Below are 15,034 nucleotides of genomic sequence, written 5' to 3' on the forward strand. Positions count from 1 at the left end.
TTATATCTTATCAAAAACTTCCTTAAATACAACGTTTTTAGTCCTGGCAGCATCAACTAATCCTTCATCACAAAGTAAAATCTTAAGACCATTTCTATTCCTAACTCGGGAAAGAGCTACATAAAGCTGACCGTGAGAAAACACAGGACGACGCAAGAACAAACTGACTGTTGATAATGTCTGATCCTGGCTTTTGTTGATTGTCATTGCAAACGACAGAGAAACCAGAAATTGACGATGTTGGAATTTAAACGGTATAACCGTATCACTAGGAATCATATTCATTCTAGTGATAAAAACTTTATCCCCAACATTGCTACCAGAAACAATATCGGCACCGATCACATTTGTCCCTAGATCTCGCACAACAAGTCGAGTCCCATTACACAAACCCCCAGCCGGATAAATATTCCTCAACAAAATAATAGGCACGCCTATTTTCAACTTCAACAAATGATTAGGTAGACCAGAACACCTAATCTGATTCAAGAATTCAACAGTTATTCAATCAACATCAACATCAGAATAGGCATCACTACCACATATCGAATCAGCACGGAGATAATTTTTCTCCTCACCGGGCAACAAGTCAACTATATAATTGTTTATCTCTTCAACATTGTCGACAGTCGGAGCGAGTATTGCCCTATCTTGGAAAAAACTTGGATCACAAAAATTCTGAACCAAATTCAGATAGATTGTATTTATAATATCTTCCACTGGATTTTCCAAGACAGGAATGATTAGATCAGAAGGAATATCAACAAAAAAGTTTATCGTTGACCACTGTTCCACATCGACCTTCACCGATTTGAAGTATCCAATCTGAAAACGACCTTAACTCCTGAGCAGTTGATTGTTCTGATCCGATTGCTAACCTCATATTTTTTGTCAATCGCAAAACTTCGCAATATTTCCAAATGATAGAAGAATTTATGGAAGCCATGACAATCTCAGCACACGAACCTTTTGGAATAACTGGCAAGACCTACCTGAAATCACCACCCAGAACGACCAGCTTCCCACCAAAAGGTAAATCTTTATTCCTATCAGAGACTGAAACCATTATATCACGCAACGTCCTATCAAGCGCTTCAAATGCTAATTTGTTAGTCATCGGTGCCTCATCCCAAATAATCAAATCGGCTAATCGAAATACCTCAGCTTTTGGACTGTCCTTCTTAATCCGGCAAACAGTGTCTTCAGTCAGGTCAACAGGAATATTGAACATAGAATGCGCCGTCTTACCACCAGGTAACAACAGAGAAGCAATACCACTATAGAAGCAACATTTATAACAATCTTTTTCTCAGATCGCAATCTAGCTGACAAAACTCTGTATAAAAAAGTTTTTCCAGTGCCACCAAACCCGTACACAAAAAAGAATCCATCCCTCTTATTCAAAACACAGTCAATAATTTTATCGTAGACCACCATCTGTTCTTCATTTAACTTTAAGATATTTGCATCGTGCTCACGAGACAAAGAAACAGTATCATACTGCAACTCACACAGCAGCATCAAATTGCTAAATTGGGAGACTAAAGAGTTATTAGGAACCGGCATGCCAGCATAATTTCTCAATGATTTTCCATTACTCTGCAATAGTCTCTCAATCTCCAACAAACAAAATGTTTGTAACTCGTCTTAACTCATAGTTAGATCTACGTTTAACAATAATTAATAAATATTAGCACCATAATATAACTTCTCTACTGTGTGCATGCGTGTGTGCCTACCTGTCTTGTAATAAATTCACGACGAACAAAAATCTTACAAGGATATTGCAGCTCGTGTCTTCTGCGGTAAAGAATATCATCAGACAAATAAGTCCAAGTTTGCTCCCAAACTAACAGAGGTCTTCCCATGGAACCAGATAACAGCAACATCACAAAAAGCCTCCTTAGCTGTGCAGCTGACGCTAACTCGGTGACTTCCTTAATAGCAGAAACATACTCCTTATCATCTATCAAGAATCCCATGGCGGAACATGCCTCTTGAAATGTATCATAAGTAACACCATTAACGGTTCTTATGCTTCGAAAGCTGGTACAACCTCTCTGCACATTCAAAAGCATCCGCATGTAGAAAAGTTCACCAGATGAGGGATGAGCAAAACTCAATCTTCCAATTGAGAATCCCCTTTGTCTTGGCTTCCACTCCCTGCTCCTCAAACAATAAACAAATTTGTCTGGATATTCAACATATGTTAGAGACCGCCCTTCCGAGAACCGCCTGTTGGCCATCATCCAACCCGTAAACATCGTCAGCAAATCTTTGTTACGCAAATAAACATGAGTAGTGATATCAGCATCATCGAATACAACATGTTGCTGGTTGGGCAAGTGAAAAGTCAACCTCTGTACCGACGGTCATCTTTGATGAATATCGTAAGCAAAAATTCTCCACATGGATTCAGACAGTGACAAATAACGACAATCGTAATACTGTTTGATCTCATCAACCACCTGAGAAGATTCACCAACATCATATCTTTCTCCAGCAGTTGTGGTCACCCAATCCGGACCCTTGTTAACATACTTAAATAGATACTTAATCACGTTTGACTTGTTACAGAACTCGAGATTTATGTGAGATTGATATTTCATTAACAACAGTGGATTATAGGGCACAACAAATCTGTTGTCAATATCGACATCGTTGATCTTCACTGTGACACCCATATTACGACGTCTATATATTGGATAGCCATCTTCATCAAAGCTCGTTTGGTCAACAAATCTTTTCGGATAAAATTTTGAGCACTTACCATCTTTCATGCAAGGAGAACTCGGTCTAAGTGGACCACAGGGACCATGGATCATGTACTTGGTGACGACATTATAAAGAGATGGAAATTTCTGGGGATTGGGTAGCTCGGCACAGATGAATTCATCAACAATTTCAACACTTTGTAAGTTGCTTTCCCCGTTAAGCCAGAGTAACATGTGTGCATGCGGTAGATCTCTTTTTTGGAACTCAATAGTATACATACCTAAAAAATACAAAAAACATCCTGAAGAAGCCAGACAACTACATGTCCGAAGACGACTGACAGAAATTGAAATGCTAACTGAGAAAAGAACTTACCTGCATTAAGTGGACCAAAAAACACACCTTTCTTGAGATCACTAAGGAGGCACTTCAACTTGGCATGAAAGACACGACAAGAGATATTAGGACGATCAGCGATCGGAATTCGCTCTCGCTCCGTGAACCGCTGAAACTCAGGCCAATTTGGATTACACGTAATAGTGAGGAATAAATCTGGATACCCAAAATGTTTGCAAATCGCCATGGCATCCTGACAACGGTTAAACATATAACGTCTACCACCAGTGAAGGAGGAAGGCAAAATGATTCGTGTCCCAATTGAAGAAGCCTCGTCATCGCCACGACGCATAGCCTCCTCTATTCCTTGAAGGACTTCTCCTCTAATTGTACTTTGCTTCATTCTAATCTCTACAACCTCTGGGACTCAATCATGGTGAAACAATCAACAACAAATTGTTGAAACAACCGCCTACACTTGTGAATAATTCCATCTTCGTGCTCCCTAATCTGGAGACGAAAACATATGAATTCCCTGAAGGAAACTCTTGTTCTCCTTCCAGGAACATATCCAAGCTGTTGACCTTGATAACCAATGTTCAGCTGATAACCATCCTCGCCATATGGAAACAACAGAGGATACTGTAAGGGCCAATACAGAGCATGGGTTTCATATATATGTTGCAACCGACCACCAGTAGATCGAACAATAATGTCACGACCATGGTCCGACAAATCAAAATCTCCAACAATCAAAGCAGCAACTTCATCGCAAGAGGGAGCACTGTACATTCTTCGATCAATGTTCCGTTGCGAATACAACTTCAATGAGAAAATCTCAGATGGATGACACTCATAGAATTCTCTAACTCTTCGAAAAGACTGTGCTATGACATTATGAGTATCGATCATTTGCAACAACTCAGTTATCAATTCTTTATCTATCTCAGATGTTTGCCTAAAACAAAAATATATTAACCACAGAAAATATATTTAAAAACCACACAGAATATAATTGTAACATATTTTCATATTAAAAATCTTTTATTAGCAAAAAATAACTAATAGCATATTATAACAGGAACAAAATACAGTATAACTATGAAGTCACATCTATAAACCTATTTTCCAATACAGATAACAATAAAACATCAGGAAAATACAACAAAAACGCTAAACAACAAAGTTTCAAACACACATACCCAAAAATTCGCTGCCTATGCATTATCTCATGCTGAGTGTCGTATACATATAACTGCACAAATTTAGGCTTCTCACCAGCATCTAGGAGCAAACTTCCAATCCGATGATAATTTTGACCACTTATTATAAACTGCGGTGGACCTCTCCCATCATTCACTGAATCCAATACCTTACCGCCAAGAGACGTGAAGGCAAACATACTGTTATAAGATCGAATATTTTTTTGGAAGTACAAACTCTTGCTATCATGTCCATTGATCAAATCATATAACAGATCTGGGGGCTTTTGGAGATAAGGTAACTGAATTTTTTCCTTTGAGCAACAAACAGTAAAAATAGGACAATTAACTGTAGAATCTCTTTCAACACGTTCTAATAACCAGAAACACGCGCCACAAATTGAACATTCATAGTTAGGGTCACCAACATCAAGGCAACCTGCTAGACATAAAATCGAGAAAAATATACACAACAATAAAAGAACTTCATCTGAATTATATGACACGAAATAGATTCAACACAACATGAATAAACCATTAGCATAAAGATATTATATAGACTAAATACTTGACTCATTTGAATGTTGTGAGGAGAATATATCACAAAACACTATTTTTATTTTACACTAACTGAATAACATCTCATGACATAATCACAGTCGGATGTTTTAACACTAAATAAATAAGGAGTCTATTTTACTATTCTTCAATAATATATGATTTAAGAAAGAGAGCGTACCTTGTATCTGTCCAAATTAAATAATCTAAATTACTATTAAAATCAATTTGTATTTTTTTAGACACTAATGGCTCAATCGGTCCTTAGAGTTTTCTAACATTTTAGAACAAGTGCATATATTGTTGTTTTTAATGTAGAACTACTGATTATGACAGAAAACCATAGCTATAAGAATCAGACCGGATCTGCCGGTTCGGCCGGAAAACCGATGAACCATTCAAACCGGTAGTCTAGCCGGGTCAAGTTTAGGTTTGAACCGAGGAAGGATGTGAACCGCTTAAAACTGGCCGGTTCTTCAAAAAGCGGACAAAACCAGCCAATTCGATCCAATCCGTGAACAGGCCAGTCCTATGGTGTTGACAACAAATGCAACTCTTGGGTGGTCCAGTAGCATTTGAATATTGGATCGAATATTAAAAAATGCTTGCAATTGGTATTGAACCCACTTGTGCTTGCTAGGCAACCATAAGGGATACCACCAACCTGCTGTGTTAAGAATAGACTTAATTGTCACTTTATTCAATTTTTGACTATTTTATATCTTTTATTGACGTACAACCGGTTCTATCGGTTCAACAAACGACTCACCGGTTGAACCAATGGACCAGTGACACAGTAACCTGACTGGTTCGATAACCAATTCAATTATGAGAAATACACATAAAACTAAAAAACTTTCAACAAATACCCTTGGTCTATTATTTAGCTAAAAAAGTTAACTAATTAACTAATTACGTGATTCCAATCACATAACCAACAAACTTTTCATATTGTTGAAGACAAAAATAAACACTAATTAAACAATTTAATAACCTCTACTCCTTGTGTATGTTTGAAAGAACTATATAAATTAAACCTATCTACTGATCTAAACGATTCAATAAAGAATTTTATAATGGCATTAATTATGTTTACTACATACGATAACTGGTCTGGCTTACGGTAGCTAATCTAATTACCTTCAATAACTGTGCGCTTTGAATCAATTATTAAGTACTTCAATAACTTTCAGCCATGTAAACAACAACAACTAAACAATTTCACGATTACGTTACCTAATTTAATAACAACTTATCACAATTTAGGGTTATTATAATTACCTTACATCACGTTTGATTCTAGAAATATTAATTGAGTTGTCAAATTAAAAAGAGACCAAGTACAGAAGTCTAAACATATGTTTAATTATAAATTCTCTGGGCTACTAATAGTTAAAATAACCCTTTTAGGTGTAACAGCATAAAAAAACAATAATAAATGACTTAAATACATTTGCTATTACATATAAACCAAAGAAACTTAAAATATAATTTAACAGAAAAGAATCGAACTGGGATAAAATACTTAAATATATTATTATACCTGACAAAATAAGATTTGAACTCTGATTAACATTCTGGGACACCTCAAATAAATTTTCTAAAACATAAGAAGAAATAGAGATATTGAAAACATATAAAATAAAAAGATAGATTATTAGAAACACAAAGATTAAATACAAAAATATAAAGAGAGCAATAAAAATTACCCATATAATCATTCAAAGAGAGAACAGGCATCGAGGAATCAAGGATCTCTAAAGCATTACAAAACAAAACAAAAAAATTACAAACAGTCGCATATATATCAAATCACTAAAAATTGGAGTATAAACCACTAAAAATATCATGAAAGTCAATTCAGAACTGACCTCTTGCATTTCGATGATGAGTTTGTGTTCGCTTTCTTTTCAAACAAATTCGCCTATACTCTCTAGCACGAACTGAGTTATGAGACATCTTTGTTACTCGTACTAAACAGAAAAAAAAGGTTGAAACATGAAAGCCAAGGAGTAACCCTAATTCATTGAAAAGAGAGATGCACATCGTTAAGTTCCTATAAGCAACAAATGAAAAAAAAAAGGGGGAGGAGGAGGGGAATGAATGGGGGCAAAAGATGTGAAACACACCAACAAAAAACTCATATAACCATGCACACCTTTGATAACAGACAAAATGAAGGAAATAAAGTATTATAATGAACACCAATAACTAATCGACATCAACATGAAAAGATAAAATTGTACAACAATAAACAAATACAAAATAAGAACTGCTGCATTTCATTAAAATTTCACTGATAATGATCTACACAAATACATATGGCTATCTCCCCTATGATAAGGAGGATTCCAACATCTGACTACATATCCTAGTATGTAACCTAAAGAGGGTACAACATTGAAAATGTGTCCAATCCCTAGCAAAGTCACTATTACAAAAGGAGGAGTTGAGAATAGACATACTTGGCACATTACCCGAGCCATCACAAAAGGAAAACCCCTATATCTGACAATCCTATTTGTTGGACACAATCCAAAAAAGTCAAATCAAAATACCATCCAGCCAGCATGATTACATGTCCATCTATTTGGAATCACAAGCCTTCCTAAATACTTATAGATAAACTATATAAGACACCTACACCTAGACACAGCAGCTCAATTCCACACCTTCAATCAAACTCCATTAACCTTGGCAACCTTGAACCCACGCCCATCTGCATCAACAGCAGCCTCTTCAAATTAAGGATTCAAATTCCTCTTACTCTTGGAGGTGACAACATGATTTTCATGGGTAAGCTTTTCTCCATTTTGTGAAGGTGCTTCAAGAACATCGGACAACAGCTCCTATGACAAAGAAATTGAAAAAACGTATGAATCTCACTCAAGAATGCAAAATACAATTAGAAACAGCACACATAAGAATGAGGAAAAAAATATTATACATAAGCACCTGAGTTTCTTTTTCTGCTGAGCTAAGCAATATATCTAGTTCAGCAGAAAGATCATCACTAACAGTATCATTGCTGGGAGTTTTATCTTCTTTTCCATGCTCACCATCAATTAAGCCAACAAACTCAGTCCCTCCGGAAACAACAGGCTGTTTTTCAGCCAAAAAATCTATAAGAACGGGAGATTTACACAAAATCCCAGAACACTCACAAGCATCTTTCTCACTTTTGATAAAACTATTAGAAGACTCCTTCTTAATACCAACATCCGCTTTTCCACGAGGAACAGATTTGTGTAAATCATGCTCCTATTCATATGCCATAAGAGTTTAAAAATACATAAGACCATAACAGAAATTGACCATAGCACAATAAAGAAACAAAATATATGAAATTAATGATGAATTAACAGGATCTATCAACATTTGTATGTATATGTAACCTTTTTTGGAGTAGACTCATCATCAGCATCATAATTGGGAAGTTCAAACATCGCAATAATGGTAGAATCATCACAAATTCTCCTAACTCGGAAAGTCCCATAAAATGTATCATGTGGGACACCTTTGGTATCAACCTTGAGCAGCAACTTCTTTCCAATGAGCCCTTGGAGTATGGGAGGATAAGTATCCCCACATATAAGATATTTTGAAAGTAACACATAAGAAATATAGAGTTTGAATAAGGAACATGCCATCCCATAAAGTGAACAACACATGAAAGAAAACTAACAACATACACTTGCATCTCTTTGAACCTCAGTAAACAAGTCAGCACATGATTTCTTAAGCAAATAAGAAGCCTCACGATCAAAGAGAAGGAAAATACCCTCCCCAGTATGATCTTCAACTGTTACTTTAATTTTAAATCTGGAGAAAGAGAAAAAAAGGGGGAACACAATCATTCAAATACATAATACCAAGAAACCTTATTTTTATAAACAATCTACTCTACAAAATGAGAACACATTTTCAACAAAAATTCTGACCTTGGAGTGACATTAGTTATGTGCTTCAAACAAAAATCACAGTAATAGGCACCATTTTGAGGATAGATACCCTTTCCACACACACAAGCAGAATACCACCAACCTCCATCCTCAACAATACCTTGGATTGCACCAAAAATGATAAAAGAACCCTCCTATCTAATGGGCATTTCAAAGTTAATTAACAACATGAATGAAAAAACAGATCTGGAAATCCTTGTTTGATTTTCTTTTTCGCTCACTTGTGTATAAAATAAACAGAAACACAACTAACTCAAAAGAAAATAACCTGATTGTTATCTTGAAGCTCTTCAATAGTGCATTTTCTAATTAAACGCATGAAATCATCTTCCAAGGAGAGAACTTTACCCTCATTTGCAATAAACAGTGGCTGGGTACCACTGACACCTTGCTCAATCATACTAAAAAAAAATTAATGCAAATAGTTGTACTTGTTACTCCAGATTGCTTGTAAATAAAAAATACAATAAACATCAACAAAATAAAGCATGCTAACCTTTGCCTGAATTCAACAACTTCAGGAATGTCAGGATTAAATAACATTTGAGTGGCATACATCACATTTTGAAGACCTACTTGACCTACACAGAAACAAAGAAAGAGTCTAGCAAAACTTTATTGGAGACAACACCTAGAGCAGCCATGAGATGTACAGAAAAAAAAAACAACAACAACATACCCCTAAAGAACTTGACTTTTGCAAGTTGAATGACTACAACAGGCTGCTCCCCATACCCAGAGGCAAGGAAATGATTTACTTGATTAACATAATCCCCAAACAATGCGCATCGCACTGTAAGACTGAAACTCAAAAGACGACAAAGAATCAAACAGAAAATAAGCAAAAAAGATAATTAAAAGATAAAGAGAAAGCACCATAAATGACTTAACGAACATACTCTTTTGAAGTTAATTCCAATGCAATCATTTTCACAATTTTCCCCTCTTTTGCATATTCTTTCTCTTCTCCGACTGAAGTTAAAAGACCAATGACATCTATTCCAAATAAACACAACCTATTAACTATTCAAAGGATTTGTTTAAAAAACTTCAATAACAGAACAGCAAGAAGATATACACACCAACTAAAAAGTCATAATCTTGGGTCATGTTCAGCAGCTCAGAAAAAGGAAACATGTTGAAACAAGTCTTAGGGATAACATCTTCATCAACAGCTACAACAGTGGTTCGGTGAAGGAAAACCAATTTGAATTCATGAGAAGTTGCTCTATAACTACCATGATTTGACACAACAGCAAAATATGCCATTCTATAAACTTGTCCTTCAACTATATGATCCCTAAACCTATTAAGGAGTGGTTTCTTGACTGTAGCTTGAATTTTTCCACACTAGAAATGGAACAAAAGAACAAATCAGATTAATGAAACACATAATTTAAATTTGAAAACTTAAAAAACAGCAAGTAAGACCATATTTAAAAGAGAAGCTAATAAGGGCTAACATGCTCATCAAGGAGAATCATCTCCATTGAGTTAGGAACCTCATGGTTACCAAAAGAGGGTACAACCCAAAGCCTTAAAACCCTAACTTTCAGCCTCCAAGCCTCTCTAGGAGGATGCATCTTAGAAATCATATCAAATGGTGGAGGCATTACAGTAAAAAGAAAGGAGATAAAGAGACTTGATGAAATAGATCAAAATGTAAACAGTAAAATTCTGAAATAAATATAGCTTAGGAGCAAATACAACACATCAGAATGTTTGTGCATTGAATGTGCTTCACCAACCATCCTTTTATAGAAAAAATCCAGGACACAATCTCACCTTTTTGAATTCAAATCAAATTGAGGAGGGAAATGGAGGGTAGTGGAGTTGAATAACCAAATTTTTCATTTAATGAGGAAGAAGAAATGAATCAATTGATATCAATCACATCACCACTAACCAAATAGGTTAGATAGAAAGCCCATACCATGATAGGCATTCCCACATTCTCATCCCCATTTAATGGAACATAGACAACTAATCATAGCAGCAAAAGATGAAACAACACAAAAACAGGAAAAAGAAGTGATACTTTCAAGAAATAATAAAATAGGCAGTCACCAACTACCCTCAACAATGATTCTAGTGATGGCAATTAGAGTTGGTAAATGTCTTAGGTAGGGATACATTGGAAAAAGCAGCTAAATGGGAACAAAAGTATAAACAAACATGAATAAAAATCTGTCAATCACATCAACATTCATGAAATGGATGATAATGAAACCTCATACTAGTGCTGGATACTTTTTTTTTTTGGCTAACGACATGTGGTAGTTAGACAAACAATAACATGAACCCATTCTACTTGCACAAGCGCATTCTTTTCTCAATGAACCTCTTAACTTAAGGACAAGGAGGTGTATGTCCATCCAACAGCTGAGATATGAAACACATTTAACACAATCAACAGAAAATGTAATCCAATTCAGTTGAACTTCAAAAAGAAATAAATAAACAACAGGCTACACATCAATTTTTGTGATTCACATCACCACTAATAGAATAGATTAGGTACGAAACCCATTCTTTCATAATCATCGAGACAACCCACATGCAACCAGAAACACAAATAGTAGAGTATGCCATAATTTTTTTCTCTAATTATCAATAGAAAATAGGCATGAAAAAAATTGTGAAAATTAGTTAAACTTTGGGGCAGTCCTAGTAACACAAATAGTGGAGTGATACCATCTTACTCTAACAAAGCCACTTCCTTTGTGAATTACATCTCAAATTCAGCACAAAAATCCCATGTCTTTTCAAGGGGTGAAATACAAAACAATTTTTACATAAATAAATAATTAAAAAAATAGACAATGAAATTGAATTGAATAACCAAATCTTTCATTCAATCAGGAAAAAGCTATTAATCAGTTCATATCAATCACATCACCACTCACCAAATAGGTTAGATAGAAAACCCATACCTTGATAGGCATTCCCACATTATCATCTCCATTCAATGGCATAGAGACAACTAATCATAGGAGCAAAACCTGAACCAACACAAAAACAGTAAAAAAAAGTCAAACTTTCAAGAAATCAAGAAATAGGGATCAGAAATTGAGATATGAGACCACAACTACTACAGTAAACCTACACGTCATAAGACCATAGGGAAGGCAGTAATCATATACCCCAAACAATGATTCTACTCATGACAATGAGAATTGGTATAAATTGGTTAGATAAGGATACATTCAAAACATTAGATGAGTGGGAAAAAAAAGTATAGACAAACATGAGTAAAAATCTCTCAATGACATAAACATTCATGCAAGGGATGAGATTGAAACCTCATACGTTGATAATGATTCCCAAATTTCGAATTATCAAATGAAGAATATACAACACAACCTTATTATGTATCCATACCACATTTTCATGCGAATACTACATCAAACATAGATAACGGGACATGTTTCTATATACAGAAAACAGTTTAAAAACTCAAGGGATTTCTTGAACATACAGAAACTAAAAAATTTAAAAAGATATTCATGAAAAAAACAAAACACATGCAACAAACAATATAACAGGTAACAAAATGGAGATCTGATAATGAGTTCAAACTAAAAGTTAACACCAACTCCCAATAATTGTAACCAAGAAGATAAACCCACAAAAGAATTGAATAACCAAATCTCTCATTTAATGAGGAAGAAGCTATGAACCAATTCAAATCAATCACATCACCACTCACCAAATAGGTTAGACAGAAAGCCCATACCTTGATAGCCATTCCCACATTCTCATCAACATTCAATAGCACATAGATAACTAATCATAGTAGCAAAAGCTGAACCAACACAAAAACAGGAAAAATAACTGAACCTTTGGAGAAATCTAAAAATAGGGACCAAAAATTGAGAGTTGGTAATCACTAGAGCACATGGAAGGCAGTCACCAACTACCCCAAACAATGATTCTAGCGATGGCAATCAGAGTTGGTAAATGTGTTAGGTAGGGATACATTCAAAGCAGCAGATAAAACGGAACAAAAGCATACACAAACATGAATAAAAATCAGTCAATCACATCAACATTCATGAAAATGATCAGACTGAAACCTCATACCTTGATAATGATTCCAAAATTTCCAGTTTCCAATAAAAAATATATAGCACAACCTTATTAGGTGTGGAGAACACAGTTTCATGGGAAGACCAACTGCTGGATACTTTTTTCTTTGGCTAAACACATGTGCTAGTTAGAAAAAGAACACCATGAAGCCATTTTACTGGCAAAAGGGCATTCTTTTCTGAATGAACCTCTTAACTTGGGGCCAAGGAGGTGTATGTCCATCCAACAGCTAAAATATAAACAAATTTAACACAATCAACAGAATTTTTACATAAATAATAAAAAAAACTGACAATGCAATTGAGTTGAGAAAAATAATCTTTCATTCAATGAGGAAGATGCTATGAATCAATTCATATCAATCACATCAATAGTCACCAAATGGGTTAAATAGAAAGCCCATACCTTGATAGGCATTCCCACATTCTGATCTCCATTCAATGGCATAGAGACAACCAATCATAGGAGCAAAACATGAACCAAGACAAAAACAGGGAAAACAAGTGAAACTTTCAATAAATCAAGAAATAGGGACCAGAAATTGAGATATGAGACCATACCAACTACAGTGCATCTACACGCCATAAGACCATAGGGAAGGCAGTAATCAAGTACCCCAAACAATGATTCTACTCATGACTATAATAGTTGGCAAATATGTTAGGTAAGGATACATTGAAAACAAGAGATGGGTGGAAAAAAAAAGTATATACAAACATGAGTAAAAATCTATCAATGACATCAACATTCAAGAAATGGATGAGATTGAATGTACAAAAATTAAAAAATAAAAAATATATTAATGAAAAACACAACACACATGCTACAAAGAAGTGAACAAGTAACAAAAGCACATTTGATAATGAGTTCAAAATGAAACTTAACAGCAAATCCCAAAAAATGTAACCAAGAACATGAACCCACAAAAAAAAAAAGAAATCAGAAACACAATTTGCAAATTAGAAATTTCACAAATCCTACACATAACATGTGCGTTAAACATCGAACAGATACCCAAAACAATCACAAATTGCAACATTCGGAATTTCACAAACCCTAGAGAATAAAATGTCCCTTAACCATATAACAGATACCAAAAATCATCAGAATTTGCAAAATTAGGGATTTCAAAAAGCATAGGCAATAAAACCTGTGTCAATCGTGGAACAAAATTTGAAAGATTAGGAATTTTACAAACCCTAGAGAATAAAATGTCGCTTAACCATAGAACAGAAACAAAAAAACATCAGAATTTGCTCAATTAAGGATTTCAGAAACCATAGACAATAAAACCTGGTTCAATCATGGAACAGATGCCAAAATTCATCACAAGGATCTGAGATCTTGAATCTGAGTGGAAAATTGGGAAATCAATAAATCGGATGAACGGCGACGAACAAACTCCCAGGAGAACACGGCTCGTAGACACAGTTTCGTACGGAAGATGAAACGAAACTTGGAGAGAAAGCAAAGCTCCTAGGGTCGAAAGAAATCATTACCTATTCAAACAGATCCATCAAGAAGGAAGGTTGCCTCAGTGATTCGGTGAAAAGGATTGGAGGTTGCGTGAGAGAAAAGCTGAAAGCGATGGCTGACGACTGCTGTCAGAGGAGCACATGCACCCCCCAAAGAAAGGGGCCAGGTAGAGGAAGTGCCACTGTGGAGGAGAGCCTCCACCTCGGACTGGAACCGGCGTGGGTTGCGGGGAGCTCTCCAGCTCGAAAACGAAACCACGCGTATCTAGTGTTTAATGATATTTGATACTTATAAGATTTAGAATTAAAATTTATATTAGAATTAATAAATGAAATGAAACTAGTCTCACCTTTTAAAGTTTTAACATTGAAATTGTACTAACTCTTATTTTTATTTAAAAAAATTTTCTAGACATATGAAAAAAAAAGAGTGAACACCCAATCTGGTCTTTGTTTTTTTTCTCGATGGACATCACGACTTTTGTCCAAAAAAAAGGGACAAATCGGTCCTTGTTCCATACTTCCGTGACACGTCGCGGTCCTTCCATCATCTTCCCTAATCAAAACAAACGGAAATTGCCTACGTGTTAGTTAACGTTGCTGATGTGGAGGTTAACACTCTGTTAAGTTCCACGTTGGCCATTAGAGAATGGATAGGGATCGATTTGTCCCGCTTTAGAAACCTAAAATTACGTCA

The 15,034-nt window shown here is 35.3% G+C and overlaps 3 protein-coding genes across 11 annotated transcripts in view; 1 reads left to right on the forward strand and 2 right to left on the reverse strand.

Moving 5' to 3' along the window:
• On the reverse strand, positions 1-3,454 carry LOC110265070. The gene is made up of 8 exons (XM_021107823.1): positions 3,091-3,454; positions 2,469-2,995; positions 1,740-2,360; positions 1,370-1,617; positions 993-1,277; positions 879-903; positions 514-825; positions 1-480 (listed from the first exon to the last, which is right to left on the reverse strand). The coding sequence occupies exons 1-8, from the start codon at positions 3,452-3,454 to the stop codon at positions 1-3; spliced, it is 2,862 nt and encodes a 953-aa protein (XP_020963482.1).
• Positions 1,795-15,034, forward strand: part of LOC107609705 (crossover junction endonuclease MUS81) — a 26,573-nt gene continuing 13,333 nt past the window's right edge. For both annotated transcript variants that reach the window (XM_016311722.2, XM_021105892.1), the window contains exon 1: positions 1,795-1,805. The gene's annotated coding sequence lies outside the window, so the exon portion shown is untranslated. The remainder of the gene's footprint in view (positions 1,806-15,034) is intronic.
• On the reverse strand, positions 7,421-14,637 carry LOC107609899 (replication protein A 70 kDa DNA-binding subunit C-like). 8 transcript variants are annotated; one of them, XM_021105898.1, is made up of 13 exons: positions 13,268-14,125; positions 12,857-13,091; positions 11,707-11,775; positions 9,856-10,123; positions 9,673-9,769; positions 9,453-9,574; positions 9,270-9,354; positions 9,042-9,174; positions 8,753-8,907; positions 8,504-8,633; positions 8,207-8,407; positions 7,767-8,072; positions 7,421-7,660 (listed from the first exon to the last, which is right to left on the reverse strand). In XM_021105898.1, exons 3-13 carry the CDS (start codon positions 11,746-11,748, stop codon positions 7,556-7,558), a joined length of 1,644 nt encoding a protein of 547 aa, XP_020961557.1. In that variant the 5' UTR covers positions 11,749-11,775; positions 12,857-13,091; positions 13,268-14,125; the 3' UTR covers positions 7,421-7,555. The 8 variants fall into 8 exon arrangements, with proteins under 8 accessions (XP_020961557.1, XP_020961558.1, XP_020961554.1 ...); XM_021105899.1 differs by lacking the exons at positions 12,857-13,091; positions 13,268-14,125 and adding an exon at positions 14,362-14,637; XM_021105895.1 differs by lacking the exons at positions 12,857-13,091; positions 13,268-14,125 and adding an exon at positions 14,156-14,637.

The sequence above is a fragment of the Arachis ipaensis genome, chromosome B07, assembly GCF_000816755.2.
Source record: "Arachis ipaensis cultivar K30076 chromosome B07, Araip1.1, whole genome shotgun sequence".
In the NCBI taxonomy this organism is placed as follows: Eukaryota; Viridiplantae; Streptophyta; class Magnoliopsida; order Fabales; family Fabaceae; genus Arachis; species Arachis ipaensis.

What these genes read in the sequence shown, in the direction of transcription:
- LOC110265070 (XM_021107823.1), bottom strand. Translation starts at nt 3,454, where the DNA reads ATGAAGCAAAGTACAATTAGAGGAGAAGTCCTTCAAGGAATAGAGGAG. An exon ending in ATGTTGGTGAATCTTCTCAG is followed by an intron (nt 2,361 to 2,468) that starts GTGGTTGATGAG and finishes CCGTCGGTACAG; the next exon opens with AGGTTGACTTTTCACTTGCC. An exon ending in GGATTCTTTTTTGTGTACGG is followed by an intron (nt 1,278 to 1,369) that starts GTTTGGTGGCAC and finishes TTGCTTCTATAG; the next exon opens with TGGTATTGCTTCTCTGTTGT.
- LOC107609899 (XM_021105899.1), bottom strand. Translation starts at nt 11,748, where the DNA reads ATGCCATTGAATGGAGATGATAATGTGGGAATGCCTATCAAG. An exon ending in AAAAGTCAAGTTCTTTAGGG is followed by an intron (nt 9,355 to 9,452) that starts GTATGTTGTTGT and finishes GTTTCTGTGTAG; the next exon opens with GTCAAGTAGGTCTTCAAAAT. An exon ending in ATGAGTCTACTCCAAAAAAG is followed by an intron (nt 8,073 to 8,206) that starts GTTACATATACA and finishes GCATATGAATAG; the next exon opens with GAGCATGATTTACACAAATC.